Below are 21777 nucleotides of genomic sequence, written 5' to 3'. Positions count from 1 at the left end.
AGAGGAGGAGAGTATTTAGGAAAATAAAACTAACTAACACAACTAAGACAAAGTATGAACTTTTGACTCGGTCAATCTCTTTATCAAGCCATACAAACTAGGCTTTAATTAAGCAAATGAGTGAGAGCAGGTCCAAACTGAAGTTTTATGTGCCTGGCACTGGGACAGCATTTCCTTTTAAATTCACCTCTGATAGCTACAGATCTCTGTAACATCCATGTGGCAAAAAGCTCTCACCTCTCAGAAATCAGAATCCACACATTTCTTTTTTCTGAACTAAAGAACCAAATGATAAGCCTGCACTGAGCTTCAAAAAGCTCAAAACATCCCATCAAACCTGTTTCAAGTTAGAGACAGGAGGCTCTAGCTGAGCTGAATTGCTTATCTCTCACCCACAGATGAACTGTTATTAAAACATCATCCTTAAAGAAGCAAGGAGTAACTTTCAGTATTCAACCCAAACACTGCTATGGGAGCTGACAGAGGGATTATTCATTTCTAAAAGCCCTTCCTCCCTGTCAAGGCCTTTTCACAGCTCTCAGGGAGTCTGGCAAACGTACTGTTCCAGCACATTAAGTCTGATCTAAGCTAACAATCTTTTCCTATTTGCCCTCCACCCTTTGGAAGGCCTCCCAAACTCTGTGCATGCCCTCCTCTGGTGAGCATCTGCTGCCAGTCAGCTTAGGCCTAAATGAGTTCCAGCTTACAGGGTGGCTGTATCCTTGGAGAGTAGGAAACCCAGGACTTCTGGAAGCATGATTAACAGCCAAGCATGGCAGAGAGCCAGAGATCCACAGACCACAGCCTGACTGCCCTTGTCCTCTGCACAATGCCAGCAGCAGGCTCTGGAGCAGAGATGCTGAGTGGGTACCATTCCAGGCCCCCAGCACCTCTGCCCAAGCATAATTAACTTCCACTTCCCTTTCAGCCATACCAGTATGCCTTGAATTCTTTTCAAAGTAAAAGCATTTCTTTTCATATAGGAAGCAAATGAAAATATTTTTTAAAAAACATAGGAATAGCAAAAAATATAAATGTTTCCTTTAGAGAAAACCATGAAGGTGAGGCGGGCTCCAGAGGTGAAAGCGGGGGAGAAGGTCATCAAACTCCCACCTAACACCAAAGATGAAGCCAGGCTGAGAGTGATGGGAGCTGATGACAGCATGTAATAACTTAGGGAAAACATTTTACTGGAAATAGCCCCCTCTTTCTTTTGCCAGACGTAGCTTAACAGCTGCACTTCCAACTCAGTGAAACTGCTTGCTTCAATAAAGATCTCAAAACACTTCCTGATGCTCAGGCACTTAAAAACCCCACAGAGAAGCTGCTCCTCCTTTTTTCTTCTTACAAGAAAAGCTGTGTCATGTAAGAAGATGCCCCCAGACATCACTGCCTCTTCCCTGACTTGTCAGAACAAAACTTTTAGGTGACTATGCCTGTACTTCAAGCAGCTTTCTTCACTTTGCCCCTTGGGTAAAGCAGATGCACTGAAGTCAGTGGGGCAGTGAATCTTCTGTCACACAGAAGGCTTTGCTGTGAACACAAACCTCTCGTGAGAGCAACACCTCCACCTCAGACTGTTTATCACATTCCCAGCCAAAACTCAGGTCAAGTTTCAGTAGTAGTTTCATGAAGGATGCCTCTTTAACAAGGTTTCAATGGTGATAAGGAACTAAACATTTTCTGTTTAATAGGACTCAGTAAGAACAGACATATCTAGTGCTCCTGACATTCCTGTTTCAAACACTGATAGTGCCCAATGAGATGAAATCTTAAATGTCACTTTAAAAAATTCTGTATTATGTATCTTACTCCCATTCTGAGTAAAAATTCTTAATCTGCTAAGTTTTACTCTCAGCAGAAGATGCACCCTATTTATTATTAAAAGAACAATAGATCTGAGTGCTAAGCTGCCTCCAGCAGAACCACTCCCAGATGACATCATTGCAAGAACAGTTAAGATATCAATAACAATAATAAAAAAATAAATAAATCACAAAGCTGATGACTCCACAAGTGAAAAAAACTTTCCCTCGGATGGTCAGCAGGATTGTAAGAAAGAACAGACCTTGCCAGGGGACCAGCTGCCAACTTATTCTGCATGACCTGCAGAAAGCCTGGCACGTGAAAGGCACTGCTGGGCTCCACTGGCACGGGTGGGAAGGGAGGGGGGAAGGATCCTGAGCTCACGTACTCGTCAGAACCGTGCGCCTCTTGCACTGCTCTTCTACCCCACCGTGCTTCTTCCCTGAGAGTGTGAAAGGGGTTTCAAACACGAAGCGGTTGATGTTGTGATGCATTTCAAAGTCAGTCTTTCGGTCTTCAGCTTCTTTCTCTTCAAAGAAAGGTGTGACATATGTCACCTGGATGTAGGCATATTTTGGATCCAGGTCTTTGGGGTTGACCTGTGTAAGGGTGACAACGAATTGTGTGAAGCGAGACGACGCAGCCATTATGCTTCTGATGCTTTTATCTGTATCTATATAGATTTATATAGATTTGTAGATTTACATAGATCTATCTATTTACATAGATTTATATAGATTTTTATAGATTTTATCTATCCTGATTAAAACTGAGACTGCCAAATGGCTTATTCAGACCCAAAGATATTCACCCACAAGGCCCCTGTGAACAGCAGAGCTTTCAAATACAGCCATGGGCAAAAGTGGTCGGAAGCTAAAGGAGAGAAAACCCAACTTGTTTCTGCATTGGAGTAAACATCTGCATGCTCTCTGCATGTGGAATACACTTTTTTCCCATTGACTGTCATGCTGTAGCATTGCCATTTCCACACAGCACCTGCCAGGCTGCAAGGTGAGGATCTTTTTTTCAGTTGTAGGTTGTGGTAGTTGACACAAACACTCAGCTCACAGTCATTCAAAATACAAACCATGCACCCACTTCTCCCCCTCATGCAAGAACTGAAAGTCCCAAGTACCTTGTTGGAATCCTGGATGATCTTCACGTTATCTATTCCAAACTTGTCTGCATAAAGTTTCATCAGCCTTTGAGAGATCTCAGACAAGCCAGTTAATTTGGGTTCTTTATAGATATACTCTTTACCTTCCTCTTCTTCAAAAAAACCCTGTTTGGAAAAAAATAGAAGGATTCAGTGAACACAACAGGCAGGGCAAAGTGCAAACAAGGTGCTTGCATCAGGAATCAAGGCTGCCTGTACACCACAGACTCCAGTATGCCATTTCCAGCACCTCAGTTAAAAGCTTACCCCTCTCCACCTTTGGCAGACACACATATCTAGAGGCCTGTGTTTATATCCAAAGTTACCCACAAAATAACTCATAGACATTTATGAATATAAGAGACCTAGCTGGTTAAAGATTTAAAGTGTTTTCTTGAGAATGCTGATGTGCATATGATGGAAAAACACAAATGAATTAAAAATTGGACATGAAAAAAAACTTTAAATTGTAATAATTTGGTTAAATTAACTAGTTTGGAAGCACTATGCTAACAGAATGTATTGGAAAAGAAAAATATAATAAAAAGACACAGACTGTGCTCCTTTGCAAAAAAGCTCAGTCTTGCTAACTTAATAAAGTCAGCAAGAACTTTAATAAAAGCTCCATTGAAGAGCTGAAGGAGAACCTTTCAGGCCTCAGAAGAAATGCCACCCACAGAAAATTAGCAGAGCATTGCATCATGTGCAGGTCAAAGACTCAACAGCTACTGATGAACACCTACAGCAACACTCTGGGAGAAGCTCTCCCAGCTGAGCAGCAAGCAGCAGGTGCCCCATTAACAAGGACTGGATTTATCCCAGTGCTGAGCAGCACCAGTTCTCCTCCTTAAGTCTCCAGTGCTGTTGATGCAATCTGGCAGAGGTAACCATTGCAGCTCTACCCAAAACCTTCTCCTTTCATCTCAATGCAGTGACCCAGAGGAAAATACCTGGAGCTGCAGGGACAAAGGGGAAGGGAGGACAGCCCACGTCTAACTATGTCAGACCCAAGGCCCTTTGAACTTGCCATGATGTGGCTTGGTCAGCTAATTCTACAGCCTGTCTGGGCAACCTGCATCCATCTGCTGAAAAACAGAAGCACAAGCAAATGAAGTCAAGAGAGAGCTCCAAAATCTCTTTGGAAGGGACTCAGGCAAACCCCAACTTTGGCTGCTAAAATTATAGACCAGGCAAAACTTCACAAAAAATACAGCTGTGAATCTCAATGGTTTTTTTAGGAAAAAACCCTCGAGCTTCACCTCAGTTGGGATTAAAAAAATGCGTGGATCTCTGTCTTTGCCTTCACTGGGGACAAGAGGCAATAAAAGTGCCTTTTCATTTGGCAAGTGCCAAGCTATGTGGGCATTACTGGAAGCTAGTGACTGATATCAGCAACAGCACCTTGTCTGATAGTCTCCTTCAGCAGTTTCTCACTGACCTTCTAACACAATTTTCACACAATTTTTAATGATCTTATCAATTAAACTTCATAGGAACATTAATTACTTCACAGGTACTTAAAGAACAAATCTTGAGCTCAAGTGCCAATGCCCTAAAAGCATTTACTGGTCTGGGCACACAACAGACTTTCTAATGATTTCACTGAGCTATAGGATCATAACCTGGTTTCTGACCTTTTTTCCACTGAAGCAAAACTGCTTTATATGGGAAAACCTTATTTATCTCATGCAACCATACTCAAACACAGAACTGGGGATGGCTTCTGTCAAAACCCATCTGTTTTCTGTTACTATTTGATGTTTTCAACATAAACCTTCGTGTTTTCCAAAGTATTCACATAGCAAAATAAAAGATCCTCTTAAACACTGATTCTGTGTATGTTTGCATGCTGGAACACAGTGTTCAAATGGAAGTGCCAAATCTCTGATCTGATGCTGCATGGCACACTAAGATGATAGTTTTGCTTGGAAAAAAACACACCTGAAAACAACTAACAGATTTAGTCTTGTCTTGAATGCAAGAGACATTAGTTAAGTATGTATTCCCTACACTATTTCAGCTGACAAGGTGACAAGCAGGAATTAGTTATGAGATATAAATAATTGTGTCTGCCATATGCTATAAGTCTGGCAAAGACTATGGAAAGTAAGATTAAATACTTTTTAGGAACCAAATATCCCCCAATCTCAGGATTTTAAAATATTAAGCAGCCAAGGTCACATTATCAACGAATACCTCTAGGTTATTTTCATACTGGTTGGTTTTGCCCTGTAGTAACAATGCAGCCTTACAAATGAAAATTATTTAACAGAGCAGCCGAATGCAATGGAAGTGAAACAGCCTCCTGGCCAGCAGATTATTGGTTTCCACAAGCTCTGATGTGCTGAGAGGAAAGCTGTGACCTGGGAGTGCTGAAAAGGGCCTTCTTCCTCCCTGTATGCCCTGCTACAGACCTCGAAGATGACAGTAAATCTTATTTTTCTCTGTTGGAATAATACACTCTGCCCCACAACTGACATGCCAAGGTAGAACCTTTTGCTTTACCAGTTCACAGAGACTTCGCTGCCTTTACTGAGTAAGCACAACCTCCTCTATTAAAAGAGCACGTTTCACTCTTTGGTAAGAAACATAGAGCTGTTTTATTACATTTGGAAAGGGGACAAATCTTCTGATCTTCAGATGTAAACATGCAGTAAGCTTACTGCTATGAAAATCTGCCCTCCAACTTCTACAGATTCTTGCACAAAGAGGAGAACAAAACCTCAGCTCGACCTTTACCTATCACTGACCCCAAAATAAGTCTTGAGAGTGTCTGCTTGTCAGCACAATAGACATTCAATATATTTAACAGCTTTTTTTTTTTTTTTTTTTTTAATTCAATTAAAATTTTGACTTCAAACACCATCTCCACATAAAATCATAAGCACTGGCTAGTGTGGCCACTTGGTGGTGCAATGAGATATTGTCACCAAAGGCCACTACAGAATTTGCAGTCAGCTGCCATGAGAGTTGGCTCATGAAGCTCTCTGGCAAAAACAACCTCCTACATCCTCCCTAAGGACTGCACTCATTCAAACCATCCATCCAGAGGGTCCCTGAAGCTATGCAGTAATCAGATACTGTCTCTGCCTTTGCATGAGGGAGAATGCTTTTCAGGTGCAGCTGCAGACTTTTTCCTTTTTCCACAAAGGATGCTCAAAACTGTCCCTGCAGACAGTAATTGCAGTATTCTTTTGTCCTTTATTTTGCTTTCTCTGCAGTTTTTTTGTTTCAGTTAAGAAACAGCAGCCTTCTATTTTTACAAGACATGTATATGTTTATTATTGATACAATTGATGAAAATGTTTAATGAATAAATGCATATGTGTAATAATACATTTTTTAATTGCATGTGTGCTCTCATATATGCCAACAGGTATTTTATAGAACTGTGTATGTCTCAGGCTGAAAAGGAATCTGAATACCAAGCATCCCACATCTGCACAAGTTTCTTTTTGTGGCATTTCATTTATAGTGGCCTAAACAAAGTGACCCATATTACTTTTCAATGGTTTAACTGTGTAATACTGGCAAAACCTGCAACCATTAGCTTGTAGGAGGAAGCACGCAAAGCCTGCCAGAATCATAAAAAATGGGAATTGTTTTCATGTTGTAAATGAATTGGGCATTGAGGTCACTCTCAGCATGGAGGCCTGCAATACTCTGGGGCAACAGAGGGACCAAAAGGTCCTCTACATTTCCACTTGCACAGCCAAAATGGAATCAAGTGGCACAAGGAAAAAGGGACTGACAGAAATACAGATAGGAAGCCTGCCAGCAGGTACAACCAGCATGTAGGAACAGACTATTCTGTCTCTCCTTCCAGGGCAAGCTTCCTCTGTAGCTCCCACACAGTGCTCACTGCTGCACACCCACCCCTATTCTCCTGGCTACACGAGGCACAGGCAATGCTGATGGGCATGATCTACCTTGAATTATATGCAGTGTGCCATACATTTTTGCTGCTATTCCTCTGCAAGGAGAAATCAATCCCACTTTCTACCACTTAACATCTTTTTTCTGCCAAAGGACAGGAGGAAGCTCTGCTTGTTTGCATTTAGAACTCAGGGTCCAGGGGCACCAGGGAACAGACAGAGCAATACGCAGCTATGAAAAAGTCATTGGCTTTAGGGCACTAAAGCTGTTTAAATGAAGTTGTCCTTGTGGCACTGGCAGCTGAGAAATTGTACTGTAAGAGAGATTTTAACCTAGTTAAGCACAACTGCTACAGCCAAATAATCCATTTAAAAGTAGCTGCCTCTGAGAAAGTCCTGGCAAGGAGATGCAAGCAGGAGAGTTCCATTTCCCCCTCTGCTGCCTCTGTTTTTTTTTTAGGCAGGACTTGCCATTGCCCTCTGACTCCCAGTTTGCTTGCTCCTACAAGTGGCTGTCAGGCAGGTGGCTGTACCAGCTGCCCAACCATTCCAGAGTGCCAGGCAAGGAAAGAGCCTTGCATTCAAACAGCATTAATGCTATGCTGAGGTTTTCAAAGGAGGAAGAAGGGGTCCAATCCCACTCCCAGTGAAGCTGAGAGAAAATCTTTCACTGAGATCAGAGGACGCAGCTTTGGGCTCCACGGTGCACACACAACATGGTGACAGATACAGCTTGGTAATTCAGGTGACTGAGCAAACAAAAATTAGTTTGCAGGATGCAACAATGACTGAAACGATGTTATTTCATCTGCCACAAACCAAAGAACTGAGAGCACCAGAGAGTGAGTTAGAGTTAAGTAACAGTACAGAGAAGGATGGAGGACATGTGAGGAGAATTAGACAAAACATGCAAAGAACTAGACTTACCACAGCCTTGAATAAGATCAAAAGGAGAAAAGAGCAAATTTCTGCATTAAAATCTAATTTGCAAACAGAATGATTCACATCAGTCTGTTGTTTACACACTTTATTATTTTAGAGTAAAGGAGATAGTGTGCTTGTCAAAACCAGGTCTTAAAAGAACATGCTGGATTGCTACACTGGTTTGTAGTGGAAGAAAGCACAAAATAATGCTTTGAGAATGCTGAAGCACAGCAGAGGCAATAAAACTACTCTACAGTATGTTGCAGAGAATCAGAGGTGGCCTGAAAGCAGAAGTCAGAGTCAGGGAGAAACACAGCAGAACATCTACTGCATACTGCTTTGCTTTAAACTACTTTGAAGAGGGCCATGTATCAAAGATGCCTTATCTGGTTTTACTTGAGTTTTTATCTGAAGAAACCTGTCCTGCCTCTGAGTTTGATGAAGTCAAGGACTCATGTACAGGTCTGCTATCCATTACACCATTAAATCTCTAGCAGCAGTTTACATAGATGGAACTGAGTGCTCTCTTCTGAGCGAAATCCTCCAGTGTAACTCAGGAGGCACTTTCTACCCCATGATCGACTTTTAAGCGTTTCCCTGTTTTAGCTTCCCTGAAATACCTCAGGATTAGAAGAACGTGGCTGAAATCTGGCCATCTGTAGAACCAAAAGGATGTGAAGTGACTTACCTGCCCATAAAATGCCACACGGTAATACCGCCCAAAGAGGCGTTTCTCGGAGTTGACAACTTCTGCAACCTTCAGGTAGGAGCGGTGGATGTCGTAGTACAAATCAGAGAGTCTCTAGATGAAGAAAGGAGGGAGAAGGGAATGGAGAGAGCATCAGGACTCTGGGAAATGACACCAAGGCTCTGGCACAAGCAAGGCTTCTCTTAACTGAATTACTAAACCCTTGCAAAGGCGGCTGCACATGCTAAGGTTTAAACTTGGCAGCAGTCACTAAAAATTGATTTCAAGGTTCCTGTCATCTTCTGAGTACGAGAGTTTTGAGGCAGAGTTGCATAGGAAGGAAAGGATCCCACCATAGGGCAGTGATAGGGACCTACTGAGAAGTCAAAGAACCCAGGTGTCCTATGTGCAGTCAAGTGCAGGGTGCCAGTAACTCAGCTCAACTCCCAACCCCACGCTATCCACAATCACCACTAAAAACCACCTTATTTTCAACTCTGAGGACCTGCTTTCTTGGTGTACAGCTTGTAGCTACCGACCTCTTTGCCTTTTGTATATTTAAAACCAGACAAGTCAGCAAATGAGATTATTATCTGCTCATCCATTATGTGTTGAATTGCCAGGTATGTATGAAATGGTGAAAACCTGGCACTGTAAAAAGATCATACAACTTGTCAGCAGTTTCTGAACTAAAATACAGTGCAAATGTGCTCTTGCTTTAAAAGCACATGTAAAATTCCACATTGACTGGCTAACACAAGAGGCTTGTTTGAAAATACTTTGTTCATTTACTGATGTATTGATGCTGAAAAGCAGAACATGGGCTACACCAGCACGAAACATTAAAAGGAAAAATTACAGGCAGGAAGCAAAAGCCATTCTTTTTAAAAGAAAGCACTCATTCTCTTAAAAATTTTGACCTTTACTGTTGTCTTAAGATAATTTTAAAAAAAACAAACCCAAAACAACTTACCTTGAAGTCCCTCTGCTTCTCAAAAACAGCAATGATAGGTTTGTTAACCTCAGCAATAAGCTCATATCTCTCAGACTTCCACAGGTATTCAACACACAACTCCAGCTGCTCCACAAGAACATTCTGCAATTCCACAAACACAAACAGTTCAGTGACTTGACAGCTGGTGGAATTTAGTTAACAGCAATGCAACAAAAGGATATAACCACTATTTAATTTTTGTTCTGTATTTTCTACATCACGGTTTATGCCAATGACTCAATGTTTAATCAGGTGCTGGTAACCTAAATCTTCCTTAGATAAGAAAACTGATATGACATTAACATGAAAATACTTGAATACTTGAGATCTCGTTCAGAACAGATCTGCTTTGTGGGCTCCCCTATGCCCTAACTTCCAGCTCTGGTATTTCACTCTCTGGTTAGCTAAACACCTATCCCTAGTATTTAGTACAACAGCAATGACAATTCATTACAAAATGATGTGTCTTCTAATTCTTTGTGAAGTGCACTCTCACTATAATTGAATGTAACATGCACGGGACTCCATTAGAAATAACATTCTCTGTTAATTCAGAACAAGTACATCAATGCTAATGAGGCTGACCTCATTATAAGGGGTATCTTGCATCCCAGAGTCTTCCTTCATTGCACCTTCTTCTTTAATGTTGGGGGTAATGCTCAGGAAAGCAGGCCATCCCATGGAAAATAAGCCTTGAAGTACAAGTTGCAACAGTGTCAGTTAATGACTGCACAAGCAGAAAATTCAAAAAGATGCCACCAAGACCAAGTTTTTATTTGACTGGATTAGTTACTTTTTTCACAGCCCAGGTCATAGGAAACTCAAATGGAACTGACTGAATTTATGAGACTATTGCACATTTTCTCTGTCACATCAATCCCCTTGCAACAATAACATTTTCCTGATGTGATCTTATTCCTCTCTCTGGCATTCTGGTTGCTCAGCTGCACAGTGCTGCCAGTCCTTGTAAAACTACTCGTGCCACACTCATCAATACAATAATTTCCACCTCAAGCTGAGGTGAGACAACTTATACTGGTGAAACCAGCACTGTGACTCCTGGCCTGACCCATGGACACTTCACTCCTTGCTGGGACTCGCACTCATCTCAGTGAGAGGTACAGTGGCCCCAAGGTGACAGCAGCTGATGAGGAGATGGGCACCTTTGGGGGCTTGAGGACCCCTGGCAGAAGCTCTGCTCTCCTTACCCTGCCAGGGTCTGTAGGACCCCCCCAGTCCTAACCAAGTAACTTGCTTGGGGAAAGCTCAGGCTGGTGTCAGAAGATGCTGATGGGAAGGCTCTGAGTTTACATTTATTATTTGCTAAACTGGGGCCTCAACAGTTGCAGCAAGTACAATTTGCAGATGCACTGCATATTACACATCAGAAAGAGTCTGACCTATAAAGGTTTCACCACCACTCTTGACTGGCAAAGGTAAACCTGCCAGTGGAGGTGATGAACTCCTGACACAGTTCACAGCCAATTTAGAAGTGGGAAAATGCTAGTAAGGCACAATTAGAAACCTAACCTTTACACACTGAGACTGAGGGGCTCTTTCCTGTCTGTCAAGTTTTGAAAATAATGTAAACATAGACCTACATGTTCTTCCCTCCACCTGCTGTGATCTGCTATTCATGCAAAGTATTTTATCACTAGTGAAACAAACACTGCTTGTCAGAGAAACCTTCCCTCTAAAAGGATGCATTTTTTTCATCACACCCATGGACACTTCCAGATGTACCAGAGAACCACAGCCTTTCCACAACTAGCAGTTTTCTCTTCCCCAGATATTTGCCCTTGGCCCATAAATTGCTCTTTGTGAAAACTGCTGAAATATCTCAGGCTGAGAATTACTCTGAAATACACATTTCATAAAATAAATAACCACTGGCATAGAAACATTTAACAACAGAAGCCTATACTGTATTTATCATCACAGATTAAAAAAGCCTTTATCTATACTAAATGATATTTGGATAACCAGATACTAATTTCATCCCCGTGCCCTCCCAGCTTTGGCTAGTCAAGGAATTGGACATGGATTTGTGTGCTAAACACCAATTGACCTGAGAGGGGTTTCTGTTGCTGAGGAAGAGCAGGCTGCTCTCTTGCTGAAAAAGCCTTTTAACTGGAGACATTCAGAGCAGTTCATCAAACCAGCCAAAGAGCATCAGGGAAGTAACATCAGGTTTCTGACATCACTTGCTTGCTATTACAGCCATCAACATGCACTATCAATATTTTTACTTTGGCAGATATTTTTCCAGATCAGCTGAAGAACAATGATTTGATTCCCTGTGTTATTTGACCCATAAACAGGCACGGTTAGAGCACTCACTTCCTCCAGTGTGAGTTGTTAGTAACACATTACTATCAGAGACTTGACCATCTTCCAGGAGCATACGTGAGGTACAAATCTTTTCCATTTTCCAGTAACCTATGATAGTGTAAGATGGTATTAGTACACTGCTACTGGTACGTGTTAATACATGCATATTTAATAACAACAGAGTGATGCATTCTCTTTTAGCACTCGCTTACTGAACATCTAATTAACCCTCTTCACACAAAACACACACTTGCACTCTTCTAATGCTAAGGCTAGCATTTACAGTACATTTTTAAAACAAAATACTCGGGAAGAATTCAAGCAGCTTTAAGAACATTTTATATATAAGCAAGGAAAACAGAACAGCCAAAAATGAGTTTCAAAATAATGTATATAGATAAATATAGTTGGTTTTGAATACATTGATCTTACCCTTTCTTTTTAGGTACTCTGCGATGAGAGCAGCAATATGAATATAGCACATAGCAGCCTGTAACAAGAGACCAAGATATGTGTATACCTCTAAGTACACCCTGACTTACAGAATATTTTCATCACTGTCAAGTCAATGCTGAAGACAAAATTAATGCAATAATTTAAGAAAATAAAGGATTAAATGAGGAAATTATTCTTGAGTGTTAATTTCACTACGTGTTTTAGGTGAAAGAATGAATTTGCTCAAGAAACCCCATCCAAATTACTTAGTAAATAAAATAGTCCTAGGTTATGCACTGGAGTTTTGCATCACGACTTCAGTTTTTGATGTGCAGGACAATGCACAATAAAGGAAGTTCCTCTCTATGTGGTACTAGGGGAGAATAAAGTCCTTTAAGTAAGCTACACACTGCTCATAACCTCACTTACAGATCTACTGTGCCTGTGAGAATTAAGCAGCAGAGATGCTGATGTGATGATACTGACCACAGCTTCCTCATCTGGTATTTTCAAGTCTTGCTCAAGCACGTAGCAGGTAGCCACAATTAAGCAAACTGGGATAATGAACACATCACATCTCTGGGTGTTATTTCAAACCTGTCCTCCCCTAATTTCAAGTACCTGAGAGACACTGTGTGATTGTTTTAAATCACTACTGTTGCCTGCTTTGAAGAGCCCTTTTCAGCAGAACATCTCAGCCTAAAGACAAACGGGTTTCCTGTCAATTTATTGGCATTACCTCTGACAAATCTCCATTTCTTGCGTGGATCTTGGCCATGCTTTCAAGCCATGTCCTACGTAGCTCAGGTGTGCTAGCATAGGAATTTGCCAGGCTGTATTGCAGGTCCACAAGCATCTCAGGGTCTTTCTCATGCTCCTTCATTTGAGCTGTGGCCATTAAAACCGTTCTGATGCGTTTGGTCAGATCCTTCACCTCTGCTGGGAAATTAACGTTCTTTGGGAGAAATAAACACCACATCACTAAAACCATCTGAAGAGTCACATACAGAAACCCTGAACGAGCTAAAGTCCTGCTTAGGAGAAACTTTCTTCCCCTTCCCTAAATTCAGTAGGTTTTAAAGCAGAGTGCATTGCACAAAACATACAAATATTCTCTATCTCTTTTCACTGATGTGTCACAGCACCTAGGAGATACCCCAGTCAGTCAGCTCTACCCCTGCCTGTATGCACCAGTGCCACTGCAGTAAGCAAACAAGCATTTGTTCCTTCATTTTCTAGTGGATTTGGAAAGGGATTCTCCCACTTTCAGCCGCCAAGCAGCACGGTGTGCTATAGATAGTGTTGCCTGACTATCCACACAGCATGCTTCCTCACAGGGAATAAAGCACACCAGGCTGGCTCCTGGCCTTCTTGCACAGTGCAAGATGAAAACAGGGTACTGAAATTACTGCTAGCAGCTGTTCTCAATAATCGTAGCAGTTTCTCTTTTTTTCAGGTGGGTGATGGAATACATTTCTTCTTCAGACTTTTTTTCGCTTGTGCCCTTTGTTTAAAAGTAAAAAAATCCAGAAAAATGAAATTAAATCCTCTCCCCTACATAATGCAGAGATAGATGAAAGTGCAGCAGAAGCAGCAAGACTGACTGGGAAATCAAAGCTGGACTTTGGAAACAAATACAATTGGAATTGCATCCTATAAAAAAAAGACATAAAATTCTTTATGCTAATTATCTACCACTTTGCTTACACTAACTTTATTATTAATGCCAGTGAAGACACCCTGAAGTCACCTGCTGAGAACGAAAAGCATCACCAAAGGATACAATTAAAAATGCACGTTAACAATTGCTAACAGAAAAAGTAAAAATTAAAAATTGAAACCCTTTTTTTACACCTTTAGTACAGACAATCAATATAATAGCACTGGTAACTAATCCAAGAACTAAGGGCCTTTCTCAGGGTATGAGCAAGCTGGTGCAGAACCCAGCTGTTGTGAATGGTTTAGCTGCACATTTACCCAACTGACTAAAGGGTCAGATTGTAGATTAAAAACTTTTTGTCAGCTGTAATTGTGTTTCATTAGTCACAATACATGACATCTTCTCTGACAGCAGGCAAATCCACAAAATTAGCAGTGAATTTCTGTTTTAAAAAATTATTTTCAATTAATTAATCTTCCAAGTCACAAACATTTTGATTAATTTCAGGCTGCCTGAAAAAGGCACACTCTGAATGCATAAATTACTGTCTAATAAAAGCCAGCAATTTTGTTTGCTGCAGAACTTGCTCCTCTGAAACTGTTGACCTTTTGCAAGAGGTAGTGATTGACAAAAAACGTGTCTTACTTTCATCTGCTTGTCTCCATTAGCAAAATTATTGATAATTGCAAGTGAATGTTGGAAACGAGATCCGCCAATCCCTGCATCCGCTATCAGCTGGCTCACTGCTTTGATGAGCTGTACCCAGGGGAGAAAACACAGGCTGCAATTAGGAAAGGAAATCAAAGTTTCTCAATGGTTTTTAATCTCTATTTTAGTTTGAGTTGATGTACCAGGTGAGCAGAGGTGCACTTTTATACCTGTCTTAATTAGATAACTTGCTCACGAGGTCTGTGAGCAGTATTTCCAGTGTTTGTAATTCCTCACATTATACAGTGTAAGCACATTGCTACTGGACTTCACATTCCTGTGACTATACTATCAGATTCTGTTTAGTTTCTTTATCAGCTGTGTTCTCACTGCTGTAAGGATCACACATGAATCAAGAGTAGCCATTTATCTGGCTGTTTATTGGCTATGCAGCTGCATTCACAGCTTTTTCCTTTTTTCTCCCTGGAACAGAGCCCAGCAGCCCAAGAACAGCAAAGAATCCAGCACAATGTCTTCAAATTTGACAGGAAAACAAAGCTGCCACAGAGAATTGCCTGGTTGAGCACTACAAAAGAATTGTTTTGCTGCAATATGTGAAAATAATGATAGAAACCAATATGCCTCAGCTAAATACTGATGGATCTCACACTTCACTTACCTGTAGGTGGGATCTGACTATTGATTTCTGCTTGTTAAATTCAAAGTTTTTTCTCATGAAAAAATAAAGAAGAGCAGAAGCCTCTGTCTGAGTTGAACGTGACCTATGGTTACAGCACTTCAGGATTTCATAGCAGAGGGAGCCACAGAGATCTGCTTGTCCTTGGAAGAATGCTGATGGGAACTATTGAAAAAAATGCATGAATATGTTTAGCACTACTCTGAGGCCTTGGTACAATTATTCTGAGTAAACAGTTGTTTTGTTTTGTTTTTTCCTCAAGCTCTCTGTAAAAACAGTTCTCTCATATCCATTCACACCAGCATTTAGTGAAAAAATTAGTCACTGGCTCAACATAATCCCACGTGTGAACTGAGAGTAAGTAAAAAACCACATAAAGGTTTTCATCTAGACACTGTATGCAATGCAGCAATCAGACCAGGCTCCAGGTAGCCCTGAGAGCAGCTGGCAGGCAGCAAAGCAGAACAACCCATCTGCAGGGAATGCAGAACAGCAAACCAAGGTGTGGAGGGGCTCTGCACTGCTCTATAAACTGCTCAGAAGATAGAAAATACTGTGAGTAGGAAAGTCAGCAAACCTACAGCAGTCACAGGAGACAGCAGAGAGTGAAGGATGAGTCTCCAAACCATCCCTCCTGTTTCTGAGGAGTGTGAATATAAGAGAAGAAAGAGGAAGGAGAGGTGAAAGATGTACATTGTGGGTGCAGATCTCAAGTACCGACTGAGAGGTTCTGTGGCAGGAACCAGGACTGATCCCCATTCCCACACAACTACGAAATAGAGGATTCAGTCCCAAGAGCTAGAATGATATAGGGCAATCCTGGGTATTTATTCATCCCTCCCATTGCACAGAGTTCTGTTCCTGACTGTATGGTATGTGATTTAAAGCTGTCTGTGGGTGGTTTACTTAGTATTTCCCCCATGTCCTCAAGCTGGGAGAAGCACGATTTCCTTCTCCTTTCCCCTGAGATAACCAGAAAGAGGCCACATGGTTTCAACTGATCTGCACTGCTTTGTTTCACAGAAACAACTGGGAGAGCAGGGCAGCCTTGCTAATTCTCCCTGCCCTTTGCAATCTGTGTGCTACATTCTGGTTCGTTTTGATAGGATCACATCCTAAGCCTATGACTTGGAAACTGTGAAGCCTTTGCAGCTGGCACAAAGTGTCTGATTACCCAGGACCATCAATACAAACAAATAAGCAGTTTGACACATGAGCATCTTTTTGTCTATGTTGAAAACAAGGTATTTGTTGAACTGTGTTAGTTTGGACAAAGTTTTGGTGAAGTGCATGGAGCTAGGTCCTCTGAGGACTACTGTAATCATTAACCACTGGATTCTGGAACTCAGGTATCTGCCATGAAGAAACTCCATTAAGAGTTTCAAGCTTTCTTTCATGGATTATAAAAGCATGAAATCCAATCAGGCCAAAACACCCCAGGCCAGCACACTACTTATCTATTTACTTTAAAATTTTCACTTAGCAATTTCTTTGTTTTCCAAACCAGAACAAATTCTTCTGATATTGTGAAATTCTCACTTTTAAATCAGCAATAAACCAGAAAATCTTTGTAAGGAATAAGCATTAATACAGTGAAGTTCAGAACTCTTTCAGAGCTCCCAACAGTCCTCAAGCTGCATTTTCTGGAACACACTACCAGGTCAGACTAAGAGAATAAGACCAGTTACCTTGCCTACAAAGAGCCGTAGGGCAGCAAAGACATGCTTGAGAGCTGCTGCTGACTGGTTGATTTGCAAAAAGAGCATGTGTGTGTCAAAGACTTTCTTCATTAATGCATTCTGGCAATCAGATTGCTGGAGCTGCCTCTGAAAAGTTCACAGACAGGACATTCTGGTTTTTAAAGAGAATAAACAGAAGAAACAGCTTCTAGACTTCGCATCGGAGTGTTCCTAGGAAGGTGCTTTTTCAATGCAAAATCTCTGCAGATGAGGCATTCCCAGCTTGCTGCAGGCTCTTTTTACTTGCATTTTTTGAAGGAGACAGCACTTTCCATGGCACATACCGTATTTGAGGGCTAGGGTGGCAGGAAGGAGGTAATAAATCTAAAAGGAGCTGTATTGTAGCTGGGAATACAGCTTCAGGAATTCATCTGGGCCAGTACTCATAGCACACTTTTTTAAGAGGCAAAGGATCCACCTGCTCACTGGATACAGCTGATATGCATTTAGGGTTTTTTTTCCAAAATCTCTGAAATCTAGTGAGATAATCATGATGCAGATGATGTGACATACTGGCAGATGCACAACACTTTCATGCAGAGCAATGCTGAGCATAACCCTGATACTCTGGATTCCCTTCTTCCACATTCAGTATGGGTACTGGCCAATTCCTTCCTAAAATACCTTCACTGAGGACTTGCACATCTTATTTCCCCATCCTGCTGTCTCAAGCATTTTGAGTTTTCTGTCTGCCTGGCTCCCTCAGGCTTTCCTTCTCCCACATATCCCACATGGTACCAGTTGAAGCAGAAAATGAAGCAGCAAAACAAACCTGGTGATTCAGGGTGTAAAGACACAGCAGGTCAAGGATTGTGAGGGAAACTTCTGTAGCAATGTTTGCCTCTGTGTCTACATACTGTACAATGTCTGTTTCAGTGGAGCTGCCTGCAAAAAATGAAAAGCAAGATGACAAACAATCTGCTGAGTGTAGTTAAACATGATGCAATTCCACAATCTGGGAACTGAGCCTCAGCACAGTCAAGATGGGGTCCTGCCTCTCTATTTAACTGAAGGGGTATTTTTAAAGAACACTGCACGCAGGAGATGAAAAAGAAAGGGAATTTGAGTCAACTTTTGCTAGCTGTGATATAAGGAGCATATTCTTTCATCATTTCTGTTCATCCTCAAAGGAGGAGAGGAACCTAATTGGAATAGGGGATACATGGCTTTGATTTCACGATTTAAAGAACCTTATGTTGTGAAAAGGTGAATTTTATTGCTAGATCTAATAAATAGTATTTCAGCCAGTGTACATTGGCTTGTACAGCAAGATACACAAACACAGATGCAAGAGATGCTGCAGAGGAGGGAATAACTTCTCATTAGGGCTACTCAAATATGTCAGGTTATTGCAATTAATTTTGTTTATAAATTAACTTTGATCAAATTTAAGCTCAGTTTTCAGCAGTTCTATGTTTAGGCTCTTCTTGTCAGGCTATCTTTCACTGGTCCTCATGAAAACAGATTTAACTGTATAGAGCCTTATCCAAAACCCATAGAATTCCAAGGGGAAGCAAATAAATTTGTGTACTTACTTGCAGTGCTGTTGTCTATCATCTGCAAGAGCTTGGGGTTAGAAAGTGCATTTTTGCCACGGATTATTGGCAGTGTTTGAGATCTGTGATGCTTGTGGCCATCATGACTAGAAGTAGAATGCATCCTATAATTGAAAAGGACCATTAAAACACAGAAACAAACAAAAAACCAAACTATCAAGCCTATACAGAATTCTTCCATAACATTTAACAATTTTCTGTGATGCTTCTCAAAGGTTATGTTGAACAAACATGGAAAATTTTCCAGAGAAACAAAGAAGAAAGTCAGTCAGCTGGAAAAAACAGATGCATTGGTATTTCTTGAGAGCAGGATATAAAACACTCACTGAGCACTGAAAAAAAGAATCAGCTTAAAGAGCTGGCTGATGTTTAGAACACTGCCTTTGGCTGAAGGGAAACTGAGATGAATTCTGTTAGCTTAGAATACAAGAAAAATGCATCCTGCTCATGAAAGAACCAGTGCAGTTTCAATAGGTCCAAAAAGTGATAACAAACAAACAACAATAAAAATGTGTATGCACGTGTGTTCTTTTGAGCCTCTTTGATGATGACAAACACATAATTGATTTATAATCAGAAACTTATAACCAAAATACCAATCTTATCATAATTGTAAAATTTTAACTACTTCAGAATTCCAAAAGATTAACAAAATTCAGATCACTAATTAAAACAGGCTTAAATTTAGTTTCAAAAAGTAGTTTCCTAAATTTGCCTCATTTGAAATACTCTAGGACAGAATTACTTACTGCCCCTAGCTAAACCCTCTCTAATGGTTATTTTCACAAAAGTTAATTACAAAAAGTAGCATTTCAGATTTTACAAAAAGCCCCCAGTACAGATGTGGAATTCATGGCCAGACTCCAGCAGGTTAGAGAGCTACAGTCTTCCACTAATGGTCAGTGAAAGGATTTGGGTAGACATCCTAGCACACTAATGGGTTTGGATCATGTACAAATTTCATGTCAAGGTTTGGAGTATTTTTGTCATTGTGAGGCTTTGGCTTGTTTGGTTTTTATTTGTTTGGTTTGCTTTGGTTTTTCTGTACGGTGCTGTAGTGGAAAGTCTGGTTTCATAAGAACATTTCAAGAAACTGAAATACATAACTGTAAGTGCCTCAATTTCAATTAATTGCCAAAAATTGCTCTGGATTGCAATGTGCCAAACAAACAGCCATCTGGGAAAAAAAATGCTGATCTGTGAGGGAGTGAAGTGTGAAGGTCCTGGAGAAACAGACTCTTGTCTGGACTGCTACCACATTGGTTCATCTACAAATGTGCAGGAAAACAACTGCTTCCCTAAGGCTATTTGCCAGTTGCAGGGGTAATGATATTAGTGCTGCTTCTTGAAAACTGCAGAGAAGAGGAACAAAGACACCAGTATGGCAAACAAAGCATCTTTTTTTTCCCTTTTGACCCATCCCAAGGCACATGCTTACAATAGTGAGTACATTCTAGCTATATGGAAATGAGAAAAGTTGATGAGCCAGTTGATGATCATGAGGAAAGGGGACTTCATCACCATGCTCTTAAGATAACAACCACAAACTGCACCAAGTCAGAAGTTTGCTTTCTCTCTAGAATTCTGCGTTATTAAAATAAAAAGGATCCCACTTTCCCCTAAAAGGATCAAAAAGATGATAAAGAAGTGATGCACATGCAGTTTGTTAGAACACATCCCATGAAAATTATGAAATCTTGCCATGTTTATACTAGAAAGATGGAAGAAAGACAGACTACCAAAGAAAGATTCTCTAACTGGCAACATGGATGTAAGATTTTAGGACCATTCTACACTTAGCAGTAGGGAAGTAAAAAGATGGGTGTTAAGCAACCCTATTGTTAAGTTTGACTTTGAGTTACTAAATCCCTTTGCAACTCTGGGTGACTGGGGAGCAAGTAATCCCCCAATACTCTAAGTGCATCCATAGCTATGGCCCCCAAGGCAGTAGGATTCCACAAAAGCATAAGGTTGTAGACCTACAAATTCCTTCAAACTGGGGAAAACTGCATAATTCTGATAGGGAGCTGAAAGCCACAGCTCCTGTTTGTTACACTGACAGTAACTAAGGACTCTTCTGAACATAAACGTTTTACAGAACGGCTTACAAGTCAAGCTGAAGCTAGAAGGACTAGATTCTTTTATGGTTTTGAGGGCTCTGAGATAAGATACCTGTTGTGTCAACCTCTTTTCAATTAACTCTGTGACCTTGTAGGAGGGCTGGAGGTGACAGCTAGGACTGGGGTTTTATAGGGCTTAATAACCCAAGATGCCATTACCATTGTGAGAGCAGCCCCGACGCCTGGCCAGAGGAGTTTGAACCTTTAAGGGTTCCATTATTCTGGGTGGCCTGAACAAACTTAAAAGCAGCAGCAATTTTCCTGTGAAGAGAAAATAACTGTTAATCTCGTATGGAACATGACATTGATTCTGACATGCCTTTGAAAAATAAATATAGGCCTGACAAAATCTGCCACGGAGCATGAACTGGTTCATCTGGTGACCTTCTGTTTTTCCACAGTATGACATACAGACAGTTCAGGGTGGTAACATGAAATTAAAAATGAAACATCAACTGAGACAAAGTGTGCATTCCACATTTCACAGCCAGAACACGATCTCACGCTTTTTCAGAGAGAAGGGAGAGGCAGAAGAATATTTTCTTATTGCTGTGGAACATTTCTCTGTGCCTCTTAAAACTATTCTTTCCATTACATGAACATAAAATAGTGTTCAAGTTCCTTTGTTAGGCATATGCACAGAAATATGCTTGAGAATGCCCCAGCATTTTGAGTTATAAATGTAATAGTGGTTACCATATCATCAAATGCAATTCAGCTTTTACACCAAATATGTACTCAGAATTACAGAACATCATGCCAGCATTCTCTGTGTAAAATTAAAAATGAAGCATTCCTATGCTTCTGTATGTCAGACTGATGCTTTCAGGAGAAAACTGATACATACACTGTTAGTATGCCTACTGTAATGCAGTGTTATTTTAATACTGTAACATAACATCTACAGCTACAGAATTACCTTACAATATTGCGTTTTCCTAGATATCTGAAATTTTGCAGACAAACCCTGAAAGATAAAACAACACATTTCATGTCCATTAATGGCGTCCTAATTATTAAAAAAATGTTGAATCTTAGTCCCTTGAACAGACCTGTGGCACATGCACCTCCTAGTAAGTAACTAGAACAAAGTGCAGCAGTTCCCAAGCTAGAGTCAAACAAGATGTGGCACAACTTTCCACACTCCT

The 21777-nt window shown here is 40.8% G+C and overlaps 1 protein-coding gene across 3 annotated transcripts in view; it reads right to left on the bottom strand.

The window, feature by feature from the left end:
- Window positions 1-21777, bottom strand: part of DOCK10 (dedicator of cytokinesis 10) — a 133058-nt gene that overhangs the window by 5705 nt on the left and 105576 nt on the right. For all 3 annotated transcript variants that reach the window (XM_030455934.1, XM_030455932.1, XM_030455933.1), the window contains exons 38-52: window positions 21549-21596; window positions 20789-20890; window positions 18485-18613; window positions 17726-17834; window positions 16903-17040; window positions 15197-15379; window positions 14515-14625; window positions 12949-13164; window positions 12207-12264; window positions 11784-11882; window positions 10029-10135; window positions 9423-9545; window positions 8450-8563; window positions 2942-3088; window positions 2195-2405 (exon numbers count right to left, since the gene is read on the bottom strand). In XM_030455934.1, coding sequence (XP_030311794.1) covers window positions 2195-2405; window positions 2942-3088; window positions 8450-8563; window positions 9423-9545; window positions 10029-10135; window positions 11784-11882; window positions 12207-12264; window positions 12949-13164; window positions 14515-14625; window positions 15197-15379; window positions 16903-17040; window positions 17726-17834; window positions 18485-18613; window positions 20789-20890; window positions 21549-21596 — 1895 coding nt within the window. The remainder of the gene's footprint in view (window positions 1-2194; window positions 2406-2941; window positions 3089-8449; window positions 8564-9422; window positions 9546-10028; window positions 10136-11783; window positions 11883-12206; window positions 12265-12948; window positions 13165-14514; window positions 14626-15196; window positions 15380-16902; window positions 17041-17725; window positions 17835-18484; window positions 18614-20788; window positions 20891-21548; window positions 21597-21777) is intronic.

The sequence above is a fragment of the Calypte anna genome, chromosome 9, assembly GCF_003957555.1.
Source record: "Calypte anna isolate BGI_N300 chromosome 9, bCalAnn1_v1.p, whole genome shotgun sequence".
Taxonomy (NCBI): Eukaryota; Metazoa; Chordata; class Aves; order Apodiformes; family Trochilidae; genus Calypte; species Calypte anna.
Note: the sequence above shows the minus strand (reverse complement) of the source record. Positions and strands in the feature narration are given on the sequence as shown.